The sequence below is a fragment of the Parasteatoda tepidariorum genome, chromosome 5 (genome assembly GCF_043381705.1).
Source record: "Parasteatoda tepidariorum isolate YZ-2023 chromosome 5, CAS_Ptep_4.0, whole genome shotgun sequence".
NCBI lineage: Eukaryota > Metazoa > Arthropoda > Arachnida > Araneae > Theridiidae > Parasteatoda > Parasteatoda tepidariorum.
The window spans coordinates 39,274,599-39,302,192 of NC_092208.1; the positions used below are offsets into that span (position 1 = coordinate 39,274,599).

Below are 27,594 nucleotides of genomic sequence, written 5' to 3' on the forward strand. Positions count from 1 at the left end.
GATGATTAATGTATTCTTTTATAATTAATTTTTATCATTCATGAGTATTGCTTTTAGAATTCATTATTTATTAATTTAATTCAGATTAAAAATTATTTTTCAGATAATAAAACTGAATACTTTAAAAATGTTTATTAAAATTGATACTCATTGCTACTTCAAATTTGTAATTTTATTAAAAATGTCATATTATTATAAATATAAGTATTATTGCATTTTTCGGCTGATTATTTATTATTAATGTAAAAAATATTTAAAAAAATCTTTTTTTTTAATATAGAGAAAAAAGATTTTCTTAGATATATATTATTATACTAATACATGATTAATTATAATTATTATCTCAGATAAATATTTTAAAAGTTTAAATTTTTTAATGGTTTTTGTAAAGTACTTTTTTCAACAACTCAACAAAAGTTAGTAACACTTGAAGTTATTTTGTTGACCATGTCAAACATTTTTGTAATACACAAAATTCATTAATCTTATTTTAACCTTGTCAAACAATACTGAATGTTTAATTTTACAGTGAAAATATGTTATCCCTTAACACTTGTAGTTTATTGACCTTATAAAGAGATACTGAATTAGCACAATAAATTTTTACATCGGTAGTTGGATATTTCCCCCCCCCCCCTGGCACATTAGAAGAAACTTAACACAATAAAAGAGAACTGAAAATTATAGTTAAAAATAATCTTAGTTTCTTTTATTTGAAAAAATTATTAATTAGCAAATTAATTTAATTTAGAGACTTGCAGAAAAAGATGCTGAAAAAGAAGCAGCCATAGCAAAAGCTAAATTAGAGTTTAAAGAGCAACTTGAAGAACTGGACAGGTCAAAACTACACATAGAAGTTAATGATACAACTAATCTTCTGAAACAAAATATAAAAGGTAAAACATGAAATTAAAGTTTATGGTTATAAAATAGACAATTTAACTATTTTATATGTATAGTTAATTAATCTCAGTTTATAATTTATATGACTTTGCAAAAATGATAGCTGTTAATAATATTTTGTCATATTGTTTCCAGTTGTAAAGTGTGGGAGAATTATGCATTCGCATTTCTTAGAAAAATACACAAAAATAAATTTTCAAACTTCACCCAACTTAAAAACTGTTGTCATAGAATAATTTTTTTGATATATGGGTGATTCTCATGAAACATGACAATTCGGACCAAAAAATTTCTTCAAATTTAAAGTCTTTAAAATAATCTAAATTTTTTTTGTATACTTCTTTAGCTACACTTATTAATATCTTATAGACAGCAGTGTAGTTTATTGACATTTGATCGAGAAAAAAAATAAAATAGAAATTCACCAAATCTTGAACGCCGGGAAAATGACATATTACCTTAGAAGTTTAAAAAACAGTCATTTTAAGTTAATAGTAAGTAACTCAACTTAAACCTTTATGTTAGATGGACCATAAATTGCTTAAATTAATTCTTTTTATCNTTTCCTGCTGATGGAGTTTATTTCTTTATTTCACATGAATAAGTATTAGTAGTATATTATTATTATTTCTATTAGGACCTGTTGAAACAACATTTACAATCTATGTATACATTGAAAACTAACTTGACTGCCTTAGACCTAGCCTTGGCTGAAGAAAAACACCGTGAGCAGTATTTAGAACAGGTTTATATTTTGATTATTTAAATTTTTTTATAATTCCTAAATATGTTTTACATTTTGCACTAAAGCATTATTTTAAAATTAAATGATGATTAATGTATTCTTTTATAATTAATTTTTATCATTCATGAGTATTGCTTTTAGAATTAATTATTTATTAATTTAATTCAGATTTAAAATTATTTTTCAGATAATAAAAACTGAATACTTTAAAAATGTTTATCAAAATTGATACTCATTGCTACCTCAAATTTGTAATTTTATTAAAAATGTCATATTATTATAAATATAAGTATTATTAAATTTTTCGGCTGATTATTTATTATTGATGTAAAAGATATTTTAAAAAATCTTTTTTTTTTTTTAATATAGAGAAAAAAGATTTTCTTAGATATATATTATTATACTAATACATGACTAATTATAATTATTATCTCAGAAAAACATTATTAAAAGTTTAAATTTTTTAATGGTCTTCGTAAAGTACTTTTTTCAACGACTCAACAAAAGTTCATAACACTTGTAGTTATTTTGTTGACCATGTCAAACATTTTTGCAATTACGCAAAATTCTTTAATCTTATTTTAACCTTGTCAAACAATACTGAATGTTTCATTTTACAGTGAAAATATGTTATCCCTTAACACTTATAGTTTATTGCCCTTATAAAGAGATGCTGACACAATAAATCTTTACATCGGTAGTTGTATGTTTTCTCCCCTGGCACATTTGAAGAAACTTAACACAATAAAAGAGAACTGTAAATTATAGTTCAAAAAAAAAATCTTAGTGTCTTATATTTGAAAAAATTATTAATTAGCAAATTAATTTGATTTAGAGACTTGCAGAAAAAGATGCTGAAAAAGAAGCAGCCATAGCAAAAGCTAAATTAGAGTTTAAAGAGCAACTTGAAGAACTGGACAGGTCAAAACTACACATAGAAGAGCTTAATGATACAACTAATCTTCTGAAACAAAATATAAAAGGTAAAGCATGAAATTAAAGTTTATGGTTATAAAATAGACAATTTAATTATTTTATTTCACTGTATGTATAGTTAATTAATCTCAGTTTATAATTTATATGACTTTGCAAAAATGATAACTGTTAATAATATTTTGTCATATTGTTCCCAGTTGTAAAGTGTGGGAGAATTATGCATTCACATTTCTTAGAAAAATACACAAAAATGAATTTTCAAACTTCACCCAACTTAAAAACTGTTGTCATAGAATAATTTGTTTGATATTTTATTGTTTATTTACAAAAAGTGTTTTGTTTATTACAAAAAGTGTAAGTATTTATCTTATGACAAAAGTTTAAAATTTACTATAAGAATACAGTCAAGGTGTGTTATTGCAAACCCAGATTTAATGAGATCCCAGGTTTAATTAGGAAACTTTTCATAAATGGTTGATTTTATGTTTAAAAGTTTACATAAAACTCAGTTACTAAAAGCGTAAATCAGATTTAATGAGAAATCTTTTATAAAATTCTGGAAATTTTTGTTAAAATTGCCAGAAAAAAATGATTGATTGTAAAAAAATTTCATTCCTTTTGAAACTGTTTTTAAAAAAAACTTTTTAATTAAAAAACGTATGTAGCTAAGCAAAAAAGGAACTCTATGGGAATCAATGTTGATATATATATATATAAAAAAAGAAAGCTCACCAGATTTAAATAAATTATTGAATGCCTTATAATTTATCCAGGATTGTCTATTCATTTGAAAGACTTTAGTTTAGGAGTTAAATGTATGTTTTATTAATAATCTTATATGACTAGAAAATACCAGAGTTAATTTTTTTAGGCACTTTGTGTGTGATTCTTATAAATTAACTGAATTCCTTATTAGTTACAGAAGAGAAAATCATAAAAATTAATATCTAGAACAATAACCTTTAACTTAATAGATTTCAATATTTACATACATTGTTATAATTGTGAAGTTCGAATGAGAAAATACCTTATTTCATAGCTATTCAGATAACCCAGAATACGCTTTATTAATTTTGAAACAAAATAAACATTTTAAGACAATTTTCATAACATTCTTTATTTTCTAATGTTTAGACTTGGAAACAAAACATCAAGAAGATTTAGTATCCAAAGATGTAGAGATCCAAATGTTAAAACTCCAAATCCAAGAAGAAAAAAATAAATTTAACCAGATCTTGGAAGAAGAAGACAAAAGAACTTTGCAGTTACGAAATGCTTTTGAAGTATATCTGGCTTCTTCTAATCGAATTGCCAAAAGTTCTGGTTTTGTGCCAGGTGATTCAGATTTATGATAAAGAATTATTTTTACATGCGCAAAACAAAACAATTATCAATTTAAAGTTTGCAAAAAATAAATATATATTTTTATATTAAATTTTCTCTGCATAAAATGATGTCTGTGTAAATATGTAAATAAAATTTAATGTATATAAATAGTTGATTTATTTAGTTTCAGGTTTATTGGAGAACCTACTTTTTTTTTTGTACCTGCAAAAGAATAGCTCTTAACTCGGGCTTTTGTATTGATTTTTAAAAAAATATCTACATGACATAAGCTAATATCACATAAAAATGGGTAAATCCCTCATAGGCACATAGAAAATGGGTAAAAAAAATTCCATAAGCAAATTAACGAACATTGAACATTTATTGTTATTTTATTTAATAATAACTGTGTTATGACAAAGCATTTTATTATTTTGCCTCCTACTCATACTAATAAATAATCTACACTTGATATGAAAGAACTTCATTCAGTGAATATTTGTTGTATATTCATCATTACTCTAAATGTGAATGAAGGACTAAATTGCCTGCTAGTCCACTTAGCATTTCAAAGGTTTTGATGTTGCACGCTGATTTTAGATGCTACAGGGCTCGGATTGAGTCACTTAATGTCATTATCTTAAAAAATAGTAACTTTTGGTCACTTATCTCCTTTTCAATTAAAAGAAAAATTTCACATTTCCCCCTCCATTAAACCCATGATATTATGATCCACCTGCGCTAGTAAAGAAAGATTCATCAGAATAGGTGGAGCATAGAAGAGGATTGAATATGTAATGAAAAATAGAGAGCTTCTACTTTCAAATGAATATCTCTTGAAATGCACGAGAACCAATCACAGTATCGAGGTATGATTTTATCATCTATCTTAACTTTTCAATTTCTTATCTGCTGGGGAGCTGCCAGGATATGAAATTTTGTGCTTTTCTCCTGGAATTGGATTTACTTTTTTTATAGGGTACATATACATCTTAAAAGTGCCTAATTTTGCATCATAAAAATTAAGTACTCTTAAAATTTTCTATTTCTCGTTTAAAGTGCTTAAAAGTCCTTACTTTTTCTTTGACAAAGTGTAAATACTATGTTTACTTTTATATTACGTTTATCATTATTACTTTTTTCCTTTTCAAAAAAATTGAATTTTATTTTGAAAATAAGATGTTTTTACGTCTTGCAAACTTAAGTTATCTCTTTTTGACACTTAATTTCGTGTCGGATGTTTTTCAAATTATTTTTGATGTCCGTAGTTATTTAGAATTTTTTCAGTCCTTTCTCTGGGGTTACAATAACAAATGAGTACAATTCATAAACGTGAATGGACTATTCATGATATCAACAATATTTTTGTTGTGAACTTTCACTTCTATTCTTTCAATTTTAGTTGTTTTTAAACATATAACGTTTTTTTGTTACAAAAATGTTTATTTTTCTTTTTAATAACGGCAGGCACTGAACTTTTGTTCTTCACGTCAGAAGATGCCGGAAGTGTTGCTCATTTATCGTTACCCAGTGGGCACCTGTGAACCAAAGTCACGGAGGCGAGCAACATTACCCACGCCACAAATACCCGTTCATAGGGTGGGCCACATTCATACATCAGAAGACAACACAGAGAGAGAGAAACATCCATGCCCAGAGTGGGATTCGAACCCGCAGGCCATTGGCTTCGCAGTCAGGCACGCTAACCACTCGGCCGGCTGTTACAAAAAATTAGAAAATACTTATAAAGTAATTCTTAAAAAAAAAATAAAGAAATTGTGATAGCAGTTAATTAAAATGTAAAGTTATTTGATTTTGACAGAAATAAATGTTTCTAAATTTTTAACTTTAAACTTTTTTTTTTAACTTGTATATTTTTAAGGTTGTTTAAGATGTTGCCTTCTATATATTTGTTCACTGTTTTAATTAAGCCACTATTTAAAAAGTTTTAATAACTTTTTTCACTACATTTTCTACAATGACCTGTGCTGAGTCCAAGACGTTATGACGATATCTGTCTTCTCTATGATTTAGCATGATAGCTTCTATCTGGAGGAAAGTTTAGCAACTAGTTAATATATAAAGCATAGCTCTGGTTGGGATAGATCAACTTAAGGTGACCTTTGAACAGAAAGATTAGTTACATTATGTTGAAACTTTTTCTCTTTTAAACTGAATATGGGTGCTTTCACTTTCAATGAAATCAAAATTTAACTTACAATGAAAACATTGATGATTGAAAAACATAGGTTTTGTAAGTGAAATTATACTTTGCAACATAAAAACTCACATTTCCCTCTAAAAAGTAATATTTTAACTGCCATTTTTAGATTAAATTCAATTCTAAAATGTATACCACTCTTTTTTGAAGAATGACTTTTGTAAAAAATATTGGTTTCATTTAGTGTATAAATGTGTGAAATTAATTTCTTAATTATCCTCAGTAACGTTAAAAACCAGTCAAAATTTCATCAAAAACATGAGATTTTGACTGCATTTTCAGATAAAGTGTAAACTCATTTATTAAGTGTATGATTCCATTTGAAAGAAAGGCTTTCGTAGAAAGAATTTATATTCAAAATAAGAGTTTCACGATGTATATTTGATTTCTCGTATTATTTAAATAATTTACACTCTGTTTAAAAGTGTATTAAATGTAAATTAATCACATGACCCGCAAAAGCCTATGCACAGATAATAAATAAATAATTATAAAAATCAGACTAATAGGATCATTTTGCAAACACCAGAGAATAAATCATGACTGTGAATAAATTTTTGAGAAAAAAAACTGAAAAAGCATTAACAGGCAGTGATTTGTTATTTTATTTTTCTTAAATTTCCTTGAGATGGTGAATAAAACTAGTATATATACGTGATGTTTATGTTGTCTAAAAAGATTTGAATCATCAAATGAAAAATATTTTATTTTGTAAAATTTTACAAAACATGAGAGTAAGGTAGAAAATTGAATAAGACTATATATTTACGTATTTACATAAAGATAAAAATCAGAATTATATAATAAAGGATCATTGCACAACATGTCTTACCTTAAACAAGGTAGTGCAAACTTTAAGAAAGCAATTCTGGGTTTTAATTAAAGTCAAGCGACCATTTTTGCTCACTTGTACATCAGAGACATGTAAAATAATTTAAATAAGTATAATTAAAAATATAATTCACAAGTAAAGTGATACATTTCAATCAACGTGCAATAATCAATTGCTAAAGGTTGCATTAAAGAATAGTTTTATTTTGTTAAACTAGTACTTTTAACTTGGCAATGGTTAAGTGAAGCTCTGCCAATGTAATAAGATTTTAATCTAAATTTTTTTAAACATAGCATAAATTATGACAGCACAATTTTAGCACAGATATAAATAGAAACAAATAAAAATACATAGTTGCATTTCAAATAAAATTAACACAATATATATAAAAAGTACCTAGTATAAACTCGACAAATTCAAATAAAAATACAAAATTTGAAACATAATAAAATATAAAATACTTTTTATTTTATTTAATAATCTCTAAAATATCCCTGCAACTAAAACTGATTTAATAAAAATATATATTCTATATAGATTTCAGTTGAAGAGGTAGTGATAACTCCTTTGAAATTGCAAATAATTATAAACAATTGTTTTGATCATTTCATATTGCACTCACAAAAACTAATACTGAAGAGCTTAAAGAGCGAAGAGAAATATTGCAAGTAGATTAACGTTTGTGGTCCATGCATATTTGAAACATTTAATAGTAATTTTGATTTGCATGCTATTATTATAAATATAGGAATTTTTAAATAGACTAAAAATCAAAAAGCAACTTTTATTTAACTTTACATGTTATTGAAAAGTTTCTTTTGAGAGGTTTCTTTTCTATGTTAAGTTTTTTCCATTTTAATTTCAATAATTAATCATTTTAATTTCATAGTCTTAGAACTGCATGAAGAAAATGTTAAATAAAAATGTAGTAAAATATTGAAGGATTCTGTGGAATCTGCTCTAATTTGACTTTTTAACTTAATTTTATATTACCTACTTTTTTATATAAAGAAATGATGGCTATGAATAATTATTAGAATGTTTGAAGTTCTTTTTCTAACTATAAGGAGGTCTTTTTTTTCTTCTTCAAATGGATATTTTTTAAGCATATAGTGGTCTATTATTTGAAGTATATTTATGTAATAAAAAGGTTTTTTTTTTTCAAGAAAATTTCTTTGTTTTAATTATGCATTAGTAAAATTGCAAAGGGTACGATTGTCAAAAATACTGAAATACCCATCCACCTTCAGAATATGGGAATTCAATTTATAAACAACATTAATAAAAATTGGCTAAAAAATTCATTTCTTGTTGAAATATGATATAATTAACTATCCTGACTGATAGCATTTAAAGTGAATGTAAAGTAGTACTAAGATAAATGCGCCCAGAACAGAACAATAATTGGTAATAAGATTTTTTAGAAGTAGAATGTGGGTGTAATGTGAATATTTATTGTCATATGCTTCTGTTTATGACAAACACCATCGATCATCAGGTATTTTCGATCAGCCAACCAAACGGAAAAAAATGGCATGATTTCATAAGAGGTAATTCAAGTATTACTACTTATGAAATCTGTGCAGCATTTTGACATGAGTAAATGAATGGTGCAATTATCTTTTGCCCCTAAAAATCTTATGACTATTTATTGTTAAGTTTTGAATGCATTCTTCTTAGCTCGACTTTACATTAATTCACTTTAAATGTTCCAAGTCAAAATTATTAATAAGTTATAAGCAATACACTCCTCTTTTAACCTTCCTTTAAAACCCAGACTAGTGTTGATGTTACCATTCGGGGTTTTAAAGGAAGTACTTCATATCTAACGCTATCACACTTCTGCCCACTTTTTATTTGAGCAACCTTTATATTTTGATTTTTGAGAATTTCCTGCAGAAGTTAAATGGAGCAAAGAAAACAACAGCAAAGTATTAAATTTATGAGCTGCTATCAATGTAGCTGCAATTAGAAATTTTAAAGGTGGAGAAAGAAACAGTTGGTTTGAAACAACTTAGCACCAAACATCATGTAAAAAAACCTCTTGAAGAATTTTTAAAAGTTACAAAATTCTTCTTATAAAAACGTCTAACATTAAAACAAGTTTCATCTTACAGAAGAAATATATTTACCACATGTACCCACACTTTTACAAAGTTTTATAAAATATTTTGAATAATGTTCTTTTTTAAAGACAAAGTTTTCAGTTATGTATTGATAGTACCTACTTTTATTACTTCACTACTTTCTTTTTATACAAACTGTATTTCCAAAACATGTTGTCAGGAAATGCTATAAAAATATTGTAATGAAAATTAAAAGAAATTATATTTATAGAAACAGGAATTATTTCAGTTGTGACCAAATTTTAGTTTATAATAACTATTTATACAGCACTCTTAATTCATGACAAGTTGTTAAATTAATCGGTGAACTAAACTTTTTAGTATGCATATGACTTTTTTCAATAACAAATCATCAGATGTGCAAATTCAAAAAATTAAATGTAGCATAAAATTGTAGAATATTTTAAGGTATAGTAAATATTCAAACATTCAATTTTTACAAAAAATACATTGTAGTTTTATTTTGTCACTTAGTAAAAACAGTTTTTAGTGATTAGATTGCAAAATCCGCTTTGAAGCATCTCAATGGTTTATTTAATTTATTCTATTTTTCTATGAGATAAAGAAAACTTACCCAATACAAAATAAAACAAATAATATCGATAAAATAAATTGAGTAAGTTTACTAGATGAAAGCTCCAACACTCTTTAGGGTCAAAACTGAATGCAAATAGAAGTAAAATTACTTTAATGTTATCAATTTTAATAGTTCAAATAAAGAAAAGATAAAACAATTTGATATTTATATCTTAACAAAAGAAATAAAATCCACAATTATATCTTCTTCGTAATTAAATATTTCTATAATAATTTCTTCAAAAGAAGCAATTAAAAACAAATTCTTCACATTCAATACCATTTGTATATTTCACAATGCCAATATCACAGATATTCATATCAAACATTGTAATGAAACAAATAAAATAGTTAAACATCTTTATAGAATTAACAATAGGAAGAATTGCAACAAGAAAAAAGCTTAAACACAAGCTAGATTCTAAAACTTTGCAAATAACATAGTTTACCTTTTGAGCAAAATTTATTGAACTACTGTATTTAACTCATAACAGGGGTCTGTCCAGACATTTTGTGAAAGGTCCTGTTTTTGTAAAATTGTCCTGCTTTTGTGAATTTGTGCAAATAAGGTCCTGTTATTGCAAAAATTGCTAAAAACCTTTTCAAGAAGTTTTTAAATTGTAAATAGATACAAGATTACACACAACAATTGCTGCTACTAAATTAGAGATGCAACATATAAATATTTGGAATTTAGCCTATACTGCTCAATGCAGAATATTCATTTCAGACGAATAATGGAAACAAAATCACACACATTTTTAATAATTTCAATTGACATATTTTAAATAAAACAACTTAATTATGTATCACTTTTAATGTGTTACGCATTAAGTAAATTTAAACAATTCATAAATTTATAATATTTTATTTAAAAAATTGCCAGAAATTAATTTTTATTTACATAATATTCTATTAATTAATTTTATGAATAAATATAAATTGATCAATTATTTATTTAGGAAAAAAAAATATTTATATCAATAAGAATGTGCACACGATGTTTGAAAAAGTAGAAATATTTTCTTAGAATTTGCAATTTAAACTTTGGGAAACTATGAAAACTTAGTTCGTTTCCAGCCATTTTTCTTTCTTTTTCCCTAGAAGGGTTTATTCGATTAACAAAACAATAATGAAGATAAACAAATTTGTGAAGGGTACGATTAAAAGATAAATTATTTTGTGAAGGGTTCATTTCTAAGAAAAGATATTTTGAGAAGGGTCCGTTAACGGACCCAAATTTCTTCTAAACAGACCCCTGAAGAAAAACTATTTTACATGATGGTTGTTTAATTAATAAATTGATTTAGAAACAGAGAGGATGGTTACCCTGAACTAAACAGAACACAAAGTAAAGAGAAAAAATAAAAACAGTTGAAGATAGCTATTAAAATTATAGCAAATATAATTGTTTTTTGGAAATGGAGAGAAATATTATAGAACAACTTGGGTTGCAATGATGAATTATAAAGGTGGAAAACTCAGGAGATCTCATTGTCTGAGATGTGGGTCTTGACACTAGCAATGAAACACGTGTTTTAGTACCCAATCTTCAATTATTTTTATTAGTGATCTCTTCTAAGGGTGCACAATCTTTTTTTTGGAGAAGGGGGGAAAAAATCTGTTTTTTCAAGGGATAAAATAAATTGAGATTTTGTATCAAGAATAATTTTAATTATATTTATGTTTAATGTAATATGTATTTATGTTTAATGTTTAGTTATGTTTTATATAATTTTCACATAAAAAATAATGTATTGAACAGTAAACTTTATACATGAAAAAAGTATAAGCATAATATTTTTGATATTATTTGTAGTTTTGCATGCACTGTCCTTTAATAAAATTAAATCATAAAAAGTTTTAAAATTTTCCCAGAGAAAGATAATTTTATTCATTATAATTTGCTTTATATAACTTGTTACATTATTAATTATTAAATAAATCTTGTAATTTTTTAGTTTTGAAATAAATAAATCTCATTCTAATAGAATACGTTTTGGTAAAAAAAAAATTCCACAAAGTTTAAAAAGGCTAAGGATTTAAATCTTTAAATACTACAATTGATATTTCTATATTTTTTTTCTCGAAATTTTAATGCTTTTTTAAATATTAAAATTAGTTTAAAAAATATTTACTCAATACATATATTGTTTTAGACTAGAAAGTGAACATCATACATAATAAAATAGCTAACAATAATTGAGCTGACATATGAGATTGAGGTCAATAAATTTTAACACAAAATAACATAGAAAGATAAATATCAATTTTCCTAAATGTGAACACGTTAAAAAAAGCAAAAGAAGCTAAAATTAATAAACTTTTTAAAATCATCTTATCTGATTTTAAAGTATATCTAAAGTATTAAATTTACAAAAGTATAACTTAAGTTCGAATACATACAGTATTCAATTTAAAACAATACAAAATTTAATACAAAAATAAACAAACAAATAGAAAAAAGAGAGCAATAGAAAATAAAAGCGTGTATACATAAAAAATTCTGTTTATGAAGAATGATATCTTAAGTAATCATGAAGCAAATCGGTAATAAATTAACAAATGAAGAAATTTCTTTTAACTGTAGCAAGCTAAAAGAATTTCCAACAATAAGTATCATACTCCATTAATAATATAAATATGTTACAGATTTTAATAAAATAGAAAACATAGTTGCCCTTTGTGACAAATTTTTAATGTTGAACTCATTGAAGTATAAAATTAAACACCTCCTTGCCAACCATTTTTTTGTGTGGTTCCACCCTATTTTTTTTTTTTTATTTAGTAATTTNTTTTTTTTTTTTTTTTAGTCATTTATTAAGTATGATATTAAAAAAATATCTACAGAATGCAGAAATTGTTTTTTTTTCCTTCAATTTCATCTACATTTACATATTGCAGCAAACTTACAATATCAAAGTAAAGATAAGGAATGCTGGGAAACAGGAATGTTTACTTTGAGAAACAATGCATGAGCTAGCATTTGCAGCCGGAGAAGCTTAAGTTCCTACATTTAAATATAGTTTAGAGAATTATGTTTACATGGAATTGCGATTGTTTGAGAGACAAAAATCTATAAAATAAAAATTTCCACATCGAGTTAACATGATGTGCATAGACATGGTACTGAGGTAAGGTTGATAGTACCTCAAAATTATAAGTACTAAGAACATATTCTTTTTTTCCCCCCTTGCCTTTAAAATTTATCTTAACCATTATGAACAAAATTATAGCTAAAAATCCACAATTCGTCTGAAATAAATTACTTTTAAAAAATAAGATAGCTATACTTGGCTTTATTGAAGTTATTTATGATATTATATGCTAAAAAAAAAGAAACTTTAGTGTTAAAACAAAAGTTTTCTTGCTAAGATGATATTTTATTAGAAAATTTGTCAAAAAACTAAAACTAGAAACACGTTTTTATATTCAAAAAGCTGAATCAGTCAATAAATTTACACAACTTTGGTATAGTTACACATTCCCTAATTAGGAAAAGAAACTTAGCAAAATGAAGCCCAAACAGCTAACATGTTTTTGACACAAAGTAAAGAGACATTGGAAGAAAACTTTGTTAATTGTAATAACTGATTTCTACCAAAAAAGTGGAATGTCTCTAAAGTGTTATAACTATGAAAATAGGAAAAAATAAAATAACCAAAGCTATATGAAAAAAAAAGAGAAAAAAAAAAGCTGCCTTTTATTAAATTTAAAAAAAAAGTTGTTTTAGAATAATAGCAATAAATTTAATATTTTTTAAATAATACTTTCCTTACAAAATAAGTTGATTAATATTTTATTTTAAAAAATATTTTAGTTTATATAAATCCAAATAAGAATTTGTAAATTTTTTACAGCAATTAGAAAATTAGAAGAATGCTTACATACACAAATAAATATATGCTTAATGTTCCCACAAAAAAAAAAGTATGTATAAGAACAAACATATAGCTACATTTATTAGGTTTCCTAAGCTCATTCAGTTTAAGTCAATAATACATTTTAGATTGATCACGAAAAAACAAACAAATTATAATTTCCAAATAAAAATTCTGAAAAATTAAAGAATTCTGTTCAAATGAATGCACTTTTAAATAATAAAAATCAAATTCTACCTTTGTTTTTTTCAGTTAAAATTTTTAATAGTTTTTCTTAAAAATATTTATTTAATAAAAATGAACATTTAAAATTCATAATACACAACTTCAATAGCTTAATTATTTAGCATTAGTTTGATATCCTCAGATAATTCCAAGGCATAAAATGCTAAATAAAGTAATGAATAAGTACAATGTTAAATTGTTTTCATAATGACATGATTAATTTGAACTTGCATATTGATATAGCATAAGAAACAAAAAATATTCAAATCCTTGATTCAAAAAACATAATTATAATTTCCAAAAATTACCCAACAGCCTTTATTTTCGAATTTTAAAAAAAATCACAATTTTTGCAATCTGAAGTGTTTTGTTAACTACAATAATTTTTTAGTTATGATTGTTAAGGTATATATAAATTTCTTTTTCACTTTTAATGTAAAGCTATAAAACATTTACCTATATAAAATAATTCACTATAATAATGTATTTTTCAATTAAATTTACTTAGTATTATAGTTACTGCATGTTTATCAGCATATTTTGGGGGATTCTTAAACTAAGCAATATAATGGTTTTTGTTTCTTACGCAATATCAATACGTAAATTCAAACTAATCATTGATCTTATAGTTTAAGTCTTATTCATGACTTACTTTCACATTTTAGAATTATTTTTTAATGAAATGAAACTAATTTTATAAAGATAATTAAGTAGGAGGGAGATATAAGGTTTTCAAAGATAGATATAGCATTAGTTGGATTCAAATAATGAGAAGTAATTGGCAGATCTAAAATCAGAAAAAAAAGATAGCAAATTAATTTATTAGTTTTTAATACATAATAAGGAAATTTTTTTTGAGAATGTCAATGAAATAATATATATTTTTTTAATTTAATAAATTTTACAATTATATGGATAACTGGAGTACTTTGATTTTATGATTAGAGAAAAAAGTTTATGAATCTTTTGGCAGGAAAACTATTTAAATTGCTAAGATATATTATAATGTTGATTTCAGTTTCAATCAAAATAATGCACATGCAAATGAATTCTTTTCATTTAATTAATTTAAGAAATACTAAACAGCTGCCAATTAAATATAATTTAAAACTCAAAATACTTAATAATCGACACCACATAGTATAACTTCAAGTTTAAATAGTATAATAAAATTTACATGATATAAAGGGGACTTTTCAACATATCATTGCAACATCAGTTGAGTGATATTTTTTTGCACGATAGAGTCTCTGACGGCATTGAACACTACTTTAATATTCTCTGTATCTATAGCTGTAGTGTAATGGTGAAAGATAGCTTTATTTGGATCTCTTCTTGTGTTTTCAAATAGCTCTAAAATAAATTTTTGAACATTTTCTATGCTGAAAGGATCACCTTTAAACTCAGGGTAAAACAATGAAATGTCAGACATTTTGTTAGAAATTTTGTAAGTTAATAAATCAGTTTTGTTAAGAAAAAGGATAAAAGACACCTCCACAAATGCTCTGTGGTTGACTATGGTTTCAAAAATGTTCCGCGATTCTAGTAGACGATTTGTAGCTCTATCTTCGAGTAGCACCTGGTCGAATTCGCTGGAAGACACTAAAAACAAGATGGATGTGACGGAATCAAAGCACTGAAACCATTTTTGCCTCTGAGATCGCTGACCTCCTACATCTACAAAACAAAATGGTACTTCATTAATTGTAATTGTAAATTCGGTAATTCCTTTGGTTGCTTTTCTGGCATGAAGAATATCTTGGTGACTGGGTGTATAATCCTAAAATATATATAATATAATAAATAAAAATATTAATAAATAAAACAATGAGATATGATGCTATAATATAATAATATATAAAACATTTTTAGGATATATAAATAAACAAATTAAAGTCATTAGCAACTAAAAGTTATTTTCATAAGATATTATATAAGAGGGTTAAAATTCCAATCAATAGATCAGTTCCAATAATCTTTATAGATAGTAATAACAATCAGTAGTTTATTTGCTGCCGAGAAACAGTGGTTTTGTAATTTTACATATTATACAGTGAATAAATTACTTCATCAATGTTTAAAGAACTTAATGTAGATCGTTCACAAGATCTACAAGAAAACAATAACTGCAGCAATAAAAAAAACAATATAAGTGTTAATAAGCCATATTAGTTTATTAAAAACATTTAGTGAGAAGCTATAACGATATTAAAGAGAGAAAGTTAGTCATTGAATTACTTTTATATAATAAAACGTAATTCTAATTAAATAATAATTGCAGTTACATTAAAAGTTTGATGCTAAGTTCCCGCGTTTTTAAAAAAAAAAAATTTGTAACTTTATTTCTTGACATAAAATAACAACCATTTAATCAATAATGTACTCTCTGTTGTTGTTTATGACTTCTTCTCAACGCTCAACGAGTTTTTCGACGCCTCTTAGGCAGAACTCACCCGGAAGCGTCTCAAAAAAGTCGTCCAATGAAGCCCATAATTCGACGTCATTATTGAATGAAACGCAGCATAAAGCATTTAAAAGTGCACAGCACAAATATTTTTAGCAGCTTCTGTTGCTTTGGCACCTCGATTAAACGCAAAAATAAGGTGGTGTCGGAAATGCTCGTTTTTTGTCCACTTGACACTCCATTTAAATTAAATGCTCTAAAAAGTAACAAAAATTAAAGTCAACAAAAAAGTGAAATACACTATTTTATAGAGCGAAAATTTCTCTTCCGAATAACATAAAAGATTATGCCAAAATACTTCATTTTCAATGCAAATTTAAAAAAAAAAAAAACGCGGGAACTTATGCATCAACCCAATATTTTCCAAATTTCCACCATTTTACCATAAATGAACTGAGTTATTTTTCCAGTACCAAAATAATGTAATATACCGCTGCTTTATATTGACTGCCAATTATTAGATAGTCTAATCTCTAAAGCAAAATTATAATACAAGCTGTGCTTATAAAAATCTAATAATCATTGTTCAAATATAAATAAAAATAAACAGATGCATTTTATTTAAAACATTTTGTTCTTAAAATATTAATGCTCAATAGAACATGAATGTGAAATTGGGGAAATAAAGCTAATTGGATCCTATTGTAGAGATATTTAAATTGTTTTGCGTTATAAAGTAGGGAAGTAACGAATAGTAAAATTTCTAAATACTGAGTATTCGAGTAAAAAATTAGCTGAATAATGCATTTAAAAAAAAATAAAAATCATTAATAAATATTATTTTTATATATAAATAAATTAAATAACAAATTTCATACATAGATAAATCCCATTATTATAATGAAATTTACAACTAAGCACTCTTTAAGCAGTTTCGGTGCTTTAAATTCCTTCTCAAGGTTTCTTTAATTTCCAGTAAATGTTCCACAGTCAATAAAACTGCTACCCCGTTTATTACAAGCCAAAAGAATTTGAACATCTGAAGTAAAATATAATTCGTAAATGAATTGTAATCTATACGCATGCACACACTTGCATAATTATTACCAGGAATGTGTAAACATCACAAGGAAAAAAAGTTAACCTTTTTTTGCCATATTTATGTTCAGCACAATGAATTCACTAAATTAAGTATATTCATTAATGTAGGGACTTTTTGAAAATTTAATGCCCAGGGATAATTAAATCTTGAAAATTTTTATAATTATGTATTGAAATTTTAAATGAATTAAGATTTGACAAAAAAAACAATTAGTGCAAAATAAAAATACTGAAAACTATACTTACGGTGGATGCTATTCTATCAAGATTGTTAAAAAAGTATTGTACGCTATCACTCTGGAAAAAAAAAATTATATGTAAATAAATTATTTTAACTTTCAACGTTTGGACAATTGGCTAATTACAAATCAATTTTTATTGTATTTCAATACAAATTCAGACATAAGCTTTTTTGAAAATTTTATAATGAAAAAAATACAATTATACCTGTTATAGTAATATGGTAAGCTACAAATTAGTCAGTAAGGTTTTAACACTTATTGATAAATTAGCAACATTTGAGAAGAAAGTTTCTTTGCTTTATACCAAATATTTTGAAGAAAAACTACATATTTATACATTTATTTAAATTGACTAACATTAAGCATTTTAAGAAATAGAGCAGTAGCCTTACTACATAACTAATTTCTAACATTGTCCTGCTCACAGCATCACTATCGCAACTATCCATTCGATAATAGTGATAACTGAGTGTGGTTTCTAAATTGAGTACTAAATAGAATATGCAACATAGATTTGAAAATTACTCATACACAATATTTGAATACAACATTAGAAATTGTAATAGAATATGAAAAACAAAAGTTAAAACATTAATGTCTTCATTATTTAAAATTGTACAATGTTAGATCACATTTTGCTGCTTCTCAAAAAACCTAATATAATGAGAAGTTAGCACACAAGCTTATTTTATAACAGAAATATTTTATCCTTTTATTAATATTATAATGTAGGATAATTTTTCAGAAAACCTCGAGTATAGGTTAAATTTATTTATTTGGAATTTAAAAAGACATCAAAGGAGTAATACTTAAGACATTCACAGTTAGATATTAAAATTCTCAAAATTAAATCATTGAGTGGTTGTAACATGGTGATAAAAAGTATATTTTCAACCAATTTAAGTTTTTAAAACATTCCGAACTAATACCAGTTTTTAAAGATACAAGGATGGAATCATTTCAACTTAAATGGCCTTAAAAATGTGAAGTTCAATATTTTCTTTAAGAGGACAATACTGATTTAAATAAAATAAATTTATCAGTTCTGTTATTTTATACTGATGCAGTAAATAATGACATAATATATTATTCATATAACGAGTGAAATGCATCAAATACAAATGTATAATATGATTTGCATAACAAATGAAATATGTAACAAACTGATATGCCAAGACTTGCCGATTATTCTGCCACAGATCACGATACGGAAATCTCCCCTACACTCTTATATAATAATTACACAAGCCTAAAAAATAATATTACTCTCCTGTTTTACTGCAGAAGCAATATACCGAATACCACAGAAGTTTCGCAATCCCATAGAAGTTTCGCAATCACATTGAAATTTCAAGAATCTTATATTATAGAATAGAAATACTTCATTTGAGACATCAATTTCTTTTATAAAAAAATCTTGAAATTTTATTTAATTAGAAGGCAAGCATTGATTCGTTTAGTATCAACTAAATAACAGGCTTCAAACAAGTTATAGGTACTTATAATTAAAATAACTTATTTAATACATCACTTCTTCTATCCAAAACTTACAAGTTGAAATTCTCTTCTTCTATGGTAAGCTATTCTGATACTTTTATCTTTCCAAAGTTCCTTAACAGAAGGAGCGTACTGAGAAAATGTTGATTTATCTAAGAAAAAGTTTTCATAACTCATCACACGTTCGCCGTGTTGACTTCGAGAAGGATCTTGCCAGGCAATCTCTAATTTATCGCGAGCGTCAACTAGAACTTTCATCCCCTTCACAACATTTTGAAATATAGTGACTCTGTATTCAGCAACAGTTTCCTCGTCAAATGTTAAACCATGAATTATTCGCATTTGCTTAAGAAATGTACTTTTGCCACTCTCCCCTGCACCAAGTAAAAGTAATTTTACAAGTTTTCTACGTGCCTTTTTGTCCATTTCTAACATTTTATCAATTTTTCTGCTTCGTTGAAATTGATCTAATTCTTCCGGACCGTATTTTAATCTTTCGAAACAAGAACAACACAAACTCACCCCGGCCATCTTTTTGCTTTGACAGCTGATTGTTTACATTGCCAATGACATAACGGTTATCTTTTTGTTTTGCCTCAGGAAATGTTAAAATATACTTTCGAAAAATTGCATCTTGATCAGCAATAGTTTAAGAAAAAAATAAGAATCTCGTAAACTTACTTTAATTTCGTAGCTAAATTATATTAATATTTTCAAGCAAAATGCAATTAAATACAGGGTGGCAAAATATTTCAAACTGTGACTGTCGTAGTTCGTAAAATGTTTATAAACAAAATACGGAGACTTCACGATGTTTGCTAGGGGAATTCTCAGATTTCGTAAAGTAAATTACAAATTATTGCAACAAAGAAATAAATATGTGGTTTTGTAAGTAATTTAGATCTTTGATCCAAAGCTTCATATTCTTAGTTCAGATTTAATTTTTTTCACGAATCAGCCTATGAAACAATATCGAAAATGTATCGAAAAACATTGATTCCTTCGAGAAATTTACCAAAACATTTAGACCCGGCAGCAAAATTAATATTTCAATTAATATAATATTTAATAATTTAAAAAGTAAAAGTTATTAAATGTTATTTTCGCCACGCACGAAAAACTAATGCTAAGGATACTGTCAGGAAAGTTTTAAAATTATTTAGTGGTGTTATTATTTTTAGACTAGATTTATATAAGACTTATCAATAGCATACTGTGCGCTTTAAAAAAAAAAAAAAAGCATTCAACAGTGCATTTTGCATTGCACAAAGTGTGAGGCAGAAGGCTTCTTATATGTTTTTAGGTTAATAATAAGTGATGGAAAAAAGTATTTTTTAGATAAAAAAAACAAACCTTTATTTAACTTTTACATTTTGCTCAATTAGGAAAAATCGGAATTATATCCGTATTATCTGTGGTAGAATTATTGCCCAGTCTTGGCAACTTAGGTGCAGCAACTTGCGATAAACTGGAAAAAACATCACAGAAGGATACCAACTCAAAGGGTATAACTCATATCCATCCCTTGGAAAGCCTGTACATGTTTTTGTTGAATAAATTTGCAAGTATAAAAGCCATTTGCAGGGGTCTGTCCAGGTCAAATTTACTACCGTTTAGCAGTACCTTCACAAATTCAACTTTAAAAAAAACTGTAGTTTGAAAAATACTTTTTTTAAAAATTTTATATTCGTATCTCGTAAGGAACAATAAATCCATATTTTTGTGTTGATTTTTTAATATAATTTTTAATTTTCACAAATTATGTCTAAATTTTCACAAAATAGGTACCTCTCAGAAAAACTTAGACAGACCCATGATTTGGTGTCTCGGTAATTGTAGTTGGCGCGACATATCTCAATTCAGTAAAAATACCTCCCACAAAAAAGTTATCAGCTATGGATTAGGCTAGCACCCAGTGATTCCATTTGACTCTAGGAAGTCCTTAGGACACAAGACTTCAGTTCCATTCGGACGTCCATAGGATGCAGAACTTCCAAATTTCTGGATCATTTATTGCTAAAAGCAGGCTCCTATTTAAAATGATACAAATATCCACTTAATAGATTACATAAAAAATAAATATTTATGATTAGAGAAAAAATGTAATTATTAATTGCTTCGGTAATAATTATTCAACAAAGAATTAGAACCAAAATTTCCATCAATTTATAAATCCTCTAAATTATTTTCTTCTCTTGTTTTTAACTCAGAAAAAAAAAAGTTTAATTTAATTTAGCCTGTAGGTGTGCTTTTTTTACCTTTTCTATTTTTTGCTAGTGGTTAACCACACAGCCTAAGGATGCACCATATCTTTTTTTGCCTCTTCCTTACAGTTTCTGGGGGTATTTGACACGCTAAAGCATATAAGCGGAATTGTCAAGCACTATTCATTCTAGATATCTACCTGATCTATTTAAACTGATTGATTTTTTAGTAATCAAAATGGTTTAAAAGATTAAAGTTTTTTATGGTGAAAAATCTTAATAATTAAAATTTTCCAATTTAATAAAAAATTTACAATGATCTACTTACGTTAAAATTATTTTTATATGCTCTTTAAAGGATTAACAGGATTCTGAAAAATAATTTAAAAGTCTACATTTAAATAATTTTTGATGGTATATTAAATAGAGACATCGTCTATTTACTTAAAATGGCAAAGTCTATTGATCGTAAGTCCCACAGTGAACTGATCATAAGGCACTGCTCCCAATCGAATTTTTTTTATATTTCCAATGGCCAAGGTTACAAAAGACCACTCACCACAAAGGGAGGAACAACAAAATAAACAAACACAAACCAGGGGTCTGTCCAGGCCGAATTTACTACCGTTTAGCGGTACCTTCACAAATTCAACTTTAGGAAAAACGGTAGTTTCACAAAATACTTTTTCTTAAAATTTTATTTTTGCATCCCTTAAGAAACGATAAATTCATATTTTTACCATATTTTTGTGTTGATTTTTTAATATAATTTTTAATTTTTCACAAATTAATTCTAAAATTTCACAAAATAGGTACCTCTCAGAAAAACCTAGACAGACCCCTGCAAACAAAAACAAACGTGGCAAGAAAAGTCTATGAACCCAATAAGTGTCTTGCGCTCCAGTAACGGTTACGCATAGAGATGTCCCCCAGTGCCGGGCAAAGACGAAGGTGGTTTGCATCCATCTCGACTCCCAATAGAATATCGCAGTGAAGTTTCACTGTCTTCGTTAGTGAACACACAACTTCGATCATCTTGCAATGGGACCAAGGGTGGGTAGTATCGGTCCTTACTAAATTACTTTACTGTAAAATGGTCAACTATGCACACAGGTCATTAAGTTACAAATTTGGGGAAGCTATCCCCTCTGCAGAGGATGAATAAAGTTAAATAATGCGAAAAGAGTGCATATAGTGCCCCGAAACCAACATACTATAGTTTTGGTTTAGTGAAGTACCTTTTTCAATGTCAAAATTTTAAATAAAAAAGGCAAAAACAGCTTGATATGTATAAATTAAAGTTAAATTTACTAAATTCATGCAATTTTTCTGAAACATGTAAATGAAAACAATATTGTGTATTCTAAAAAGTCAAAAGCTTTATTTGAAAGACAGGATTGCCACAGGCGACTATTTGCATTTATTTTCGACCTGGGGCGACTACGACAACTTTTTTTTGCCTTAAAAGTATTAAAATGCAACTACAGGAAAAGGAGACTATTGGGAGACTTTTCTGTACTCCTGGAAATGTTTGTTAGCATAAATTTGGTTGACAAACTGCAGCCAGTGGGAGGTTTTGAACATGATAAATTCTTTTTTCTCGAAAAATGTGTAAGATTTTCAATTGCAAATTTGAGTTATTACTTTTTAATGTTCTCAATTTGCACAGATTTCATCGTAAGTCTATTTTGTTTCTAGATTGCGGTTTCAATGGTTATTGCTACGAAATTCTACATGCTTTTAAACAACCTGATTTTTAATACAATATTACGATGCGTGAATTTCGAATTTGAATAATCACTTTTTACAATATAGTATATGTATATATATATTTGCTAAATCAATTATTAATGAAAGGGAAAAAATTTTTATATAAACTTTTACTGCTAAAACATTAACATTTATACAAAAAGAATCATATTTGCAACCAACTTGACTAAATAGATCATGGTCAATTAAGTCTAATAAAATTTTAGTTATGTAATTGAAAATTTTTTGTTCTTATTTAGGCAATTATTTTCATGCTTTAGGCTACTAAAAGCAATTATTTTACTCTTTTTTTTCTGTGGCAACCCTGAAAAGGTTATTTTGTTGGTCATTGTTCTTCTATTCAAAAAAATATGTTTTTTTATTAGATTGCCAGAAATTCCTACTGATACTGCAGAAACTAATCCCCTTTTGCGGCCTAATGAGCTCCCACCATTTAGCCAGCTAACTGTAGAAAAGTGTGTAAATGCTGTGGGAAAGCTTGTGATTGAATATGAGTCAAGTATTCATGACCTAGATCAAAGGCTTTATAGTAAGTTAAATAACAATCTGTCCTATCTGATTCTCTAAAGTTAATGTACCAGATTTTGTTAAAACTAATTTTTTAGTGTAACATGTATACTGTAATCTAACTATACTGAATTTTGATGATGGCGACTTATTTATTGATTGCTTAATTTGAAGACTTGCTCATTGGAAAGGTATTTGGTTAATGCATAAGGAATAAAAAAAAGTTTGCTAAATGTAGATTTTTGTAATGTAAATTTCTACTGACCCACAGAAGAATAATGATACTTATTTCTTCTATTATCTCAAACATACATATTATAAAAACCTTCTTTGTTAACACTTTTTTAACTATTGCTTAAAGATTTCTATCCCTTGTTTTCCAAACTCACATTTGCTTTTTGCAATAATTTTTATTTTTGTGGGGATGAATAAACTCTTAAATTGGAATTTATAATTATTCAGTTGAAAGGTATATCCCTAAATTTTTAATTGTTTGTAGTAACTTAGATTTTGCAGTTTTATTTTCTAATTCTATTAAGATAAAATTTAAACCTATTTTGTTTGACTAAAGCCTAAAAACAATGTGAATAAAGTACAAATTAAAATACAGAAATAAGCATACTCTTATTTTGGTCTATAAAGAAGAATCTTCCTCAGTGCCTAAACACCAAGTGATGTTAGAGAAGTAAAAGGACAAACATTGTGTAAAGTGGTTTAACCAATAGGGACAAAGAAACAAGTTTGAACAAAAATAATAAAAAAGGATTGATAAGAAACATGTGTGAGAGGATTTGTAAGAACCCCAGGGTGCAACTACAGATTAAATTGGAATAGACTTCTAAATATTGGGAAACTGTGCAATTGAGAGATGCTTAGTTAAATTATAAAAATATTTCAAAATATGGAATGACTCTCAAAAATCAAGTTCGGTAGATGAAAAAAATGTTGAACGATTTTAGCAGAAGAAAACTCAAACCTCATTAATCAAAGGTGTGAGTTTTATTTTGCTAAAGCAAAGTTAATCATAATATTTATTATGAAAGTTAATATGATTTATTACAAGTAAATATAACTTATTTAGTTGTAATTGCAAAAAGTTATCATAAAAGTTCCGTTGATATGTATTTACTTTCTAATTGAGTTAAATTTAACTCAATAATCAAAAATATAATAATATAAGAAATTGACATTAAGAAGAAAAAAATTTCATGAATTTTCATGTTTTTTGGTCATGTAATTCTGTATTTTAATTTTGTCCCCCCTCCCCAAAGAAATAATGCCATTGACTTCTATGATTAATTTTATGAATTTTTTTTCCTTAATCGTATATTTGAGACTCTTTCCAACCATAATTGATTATTTGATTACATTGCATAGTGATAATATTATGAATAAATAATTTTTGTTAGACTTCTTAATGTTTAACAAAATTGTATGATTTGTGATCAGAGTTGGGACCTTAGCCAAAATAAACCTAATATATATATTATGCTTATATATTAGGCCTATTTTTGATTATTTATACCAAATTTTTAAATTATATTATCATATTACTTAAGAGTCAGCTGGAGTATTTTGAGTATTAAACTTAACAGTATTTGATTATGAAACATAGTGGGTAATTTGTAATTGTGAATTCAATATATGATTTTGTAAAAAATTATATGTTTACTATGTTGTTTGATAATTTAATTGTATTAATAAAATTTGATTATATTTAAAGAGTTCTTTATAATACGATTCTACATTCGATTATATATTCGATTATATAATACGATTCTTTACTCCCTTTATTGTTTTTTAATCCTCAAAAGGCATTGCTTTTATACTTAATGTATTTTATTTACCACATGGTGTTATTTTTAATGTGCCAAAGATTCTTTATTGGATTTCTTTTTTCTTGTTATAGATTTATAAATTGTTGTGATTTATAAACTATTGTGTTTGCTGATTATTAGTTTTAAATTTGTTTGTTGTGTTACATTAGTTGCTATTGATTGCTGGTTTTACTATCGTTAAATCAAAAATTTTATAGATAAACTAATAATTAAATAAGTGCAATAAATTTTAAAAATATTAATTAAAATGGGAATCTTGGATGTCAGTAAAAGTATCATAGCTTCTTCTGGAAACTTTAAGACTTAATTTCTATTTAGAATTACCATCCAATATAATTAATGTTCAATCTTCAAAATTTCATTTAAAAAAGGATAAAGCTTAAGTTTTTTTTTTCTTATAAGACATTATAAAAGATTCAAAGAGCAGTTTTTTTTAGTATTTTTTTCAAATTGCTGCACATATTAGTTTTGAAATAGTATTTTTGATATTTAAGGTTCTTATTTTTGTAAGAAACAGATTAAAAAAAAAATAATAAATATAGAAACTGCTAATCTTTTTAAAAATTTAATTTTTTTGCATAATTTCAAGGATTTATTAAAGAATTCAAAACTAATTTATAGTTGTTTAATAAATTTTGTATACCTCAAAATAAATATGAAACTAATTCTGTTGTGATTTTTATTCTTAGATGATGGGTTTCAGAGAAATGTCGAAAATATTATTTTGCCTTTAGATAAACTGTCTGGTCAGTTGGACTATGCTTGGGGTGCTTTTAAAATTCTGTATACAGTTCATAGAAATGAAGACCTAGCGAAATCTTATATAAAAGTAATTTATTATACTAAATATTTTTATAATATTTGCAAAAATTTATTTATTGACAGAAATTTTTCTATAGACTTTATGTGAAAGAAATCCTTTAGGAGAGACCATTGAAACATCTGCCATAGACCGAGTAAACCTCTACACCGAATGCGCAAATGGTCAAATAAAGAAACTTGAAAAATTATCAATACAGAAAATATTAAGAAAACAAATAAGTAGATTTAAATGTAGCCAAAATATTTGTTAGTGCTCTTATATAGAGAGATCTTTTTAATGATCTCTGAAAGAGATTGACAACCTCATGTTGCAGTCAGAGTGTACTAAAGACGATGCTATCAATGATTTATTTTTAGAATTGAAAGTTAAATTTAAAAAAAAATTATTTTAGAAAAAACAAAGCATCTTTAAACAAACACACCTCTTCTCATTTTCTTAAAGTTAACTAATTTTTATGATATAAAATTAAATGCTAACATGAATGAAAAAAAATATATTTATTTAATACAGTTGTATAATTCATTATTTGTAATAAATTTGTCTTTACCCATAATTATGTCAGTAAAGGTCAAGGTCATTTTTATTGATGCTAAATTTTATTCATGGATCCAATTTTCATGATGCCAACACAAGTATAATTTCCACTCCGAGAAAAGGACACTGAGTCATCATGTACCTTAACAACATTTGATAACATTTTGAATTCAATGAAGATAGCTCATAAGAATGACCAACCTCCATAAACGGCCATTTTGCTGTGAAACAGAGTGTTCTCTCCCGAGAGGTTTCACTGTATATATACATTCATAATTGAGATAATTACCGAATGCGGTTTAATCTTCATGTAGTATAATGAATCCACAAAAGGTGCCATCCACCATTAGGAAAAAAATTGAAAACCATTGCCTCAGAAAGTGTTTAAAATATTTTTTACCTTGTTTGTATTAATTTTAAAACTTGGATATTATTTTTTATTTATTATCTGTAAAATTTAAGATAAAATGAGTCATTTCAAACAAAACTTCGATGTATTTTTTTATATTATAATGTGGAATATAAAACATCTTTAGTACGAGCACTATGAATGAAATATAGTCCTTTGTATGTTAGTTTTAGAGATAAAAAAATCAGATTTTTTATACACAAATCTTACCATCAAAAGACAAATTCATGCGTTAAACAATTTTTTTAGGATTATTTATATTTTTTGTATTAAATTTAATGATGATACATTTTTATTTTGTGCAGTGTACTTAACAAGTGCTCCAAATTATTTAAGAATTTAATTATTTAAATATGTTTCATTTCCATACTTGGTGATTATTTTTTTATATATCTTTATAAAAAATTATATTTTTTCTATAATGCATAGATTATGTATTACTATTTTATATATTTATTTATTACAAAGTCATATAGGAAGTTTTACTGATATAT

The 27,594-nt window shown here is 26.0% G+C and overlaps 3 protein-coding genes across 4 annotated transcripts in view; 2 read left to right on the forward strand and 1 right to left on the reverse strand.

Moving 5' to 3' along the window:
- LOC107444610 (leucine-rich repeat-containing protein 45) overlaps positions 1-4,078 on the forward strand; it is a 32,454-nt gene extending 28,376 nt beyond the window's left edge. Inside the window, exons 18-20 of the mRNA XM_043041077.2 lie at positions 1,541-1,648; positions 2,484-2,631; positions 3,719-4,078. Of these exons, the coding sequence (XP_042897011.1) occupies positions 1,541-1,648; positions 2,484-2,631; positions 3,719-3,936 (474 nt within the window). The 3' untranslated portion in view covers positions 3,937-4,078. The remainder of the gene's footprint in view (positions 1-1,540; positions 1,649-2,483; positions 2,632-3,718) is intronic.
- Positions 4,079-14,187: 10,109 nt separating this feature from the next.
- On the reverse strand, positions 14,188-19,735 carry LOC107444621 (guanine nucleotide-binding protein subunit alpha homolog). Its single transcript, XM_016058834.4, has 3 exons — positions 19,070-19,735; positions 17,523-17,573; positions 14,188-15,551 (listed from the first exon to the last, which is right to left on the reverse strand). Exons 1-3 carry the CDS (start codon positions 19,544-19,546, stop codon positions 14,976-14,978), a joined length of 1,104 nt encoding a protein of 367 aa, XP_015914320.2. The 5' UTR covers positions 19,547-19,735; the 3' UTR covers positions 14,188-14,975.
- Positions 19,736-19,756: 21 nt separating this feature from the next.
- LOC107444620 (uncharacterized) overlaps positions 19,757-27,594 on the forward strand; it is a 35,391-nt gene continuing 27,553 nt past the window's right edge. The window contains exons 1-3 of one of the 2 annotated variants that reach the window (XM_016058833.4): positions 19,757-19,903; positions 23,355-23,518; positions 26,024-26,163. In XM_016058833.4, coding sequence (XP_015914319.2) covers positions 19,827-19,903; positions 23,355-23,518; positions 26,024-26,163 — 381 coding nt within the window. In that variant the 5' untranslated portion in view covers positions 19,757-19,826. The remainder of the gene's footprint in view (positions 19,904-23,354; positions 23,519-26,023; positions 26,164-27,594) is intronic. The other variant, XM_043041080.2, reaches the window with a different exon arrangement.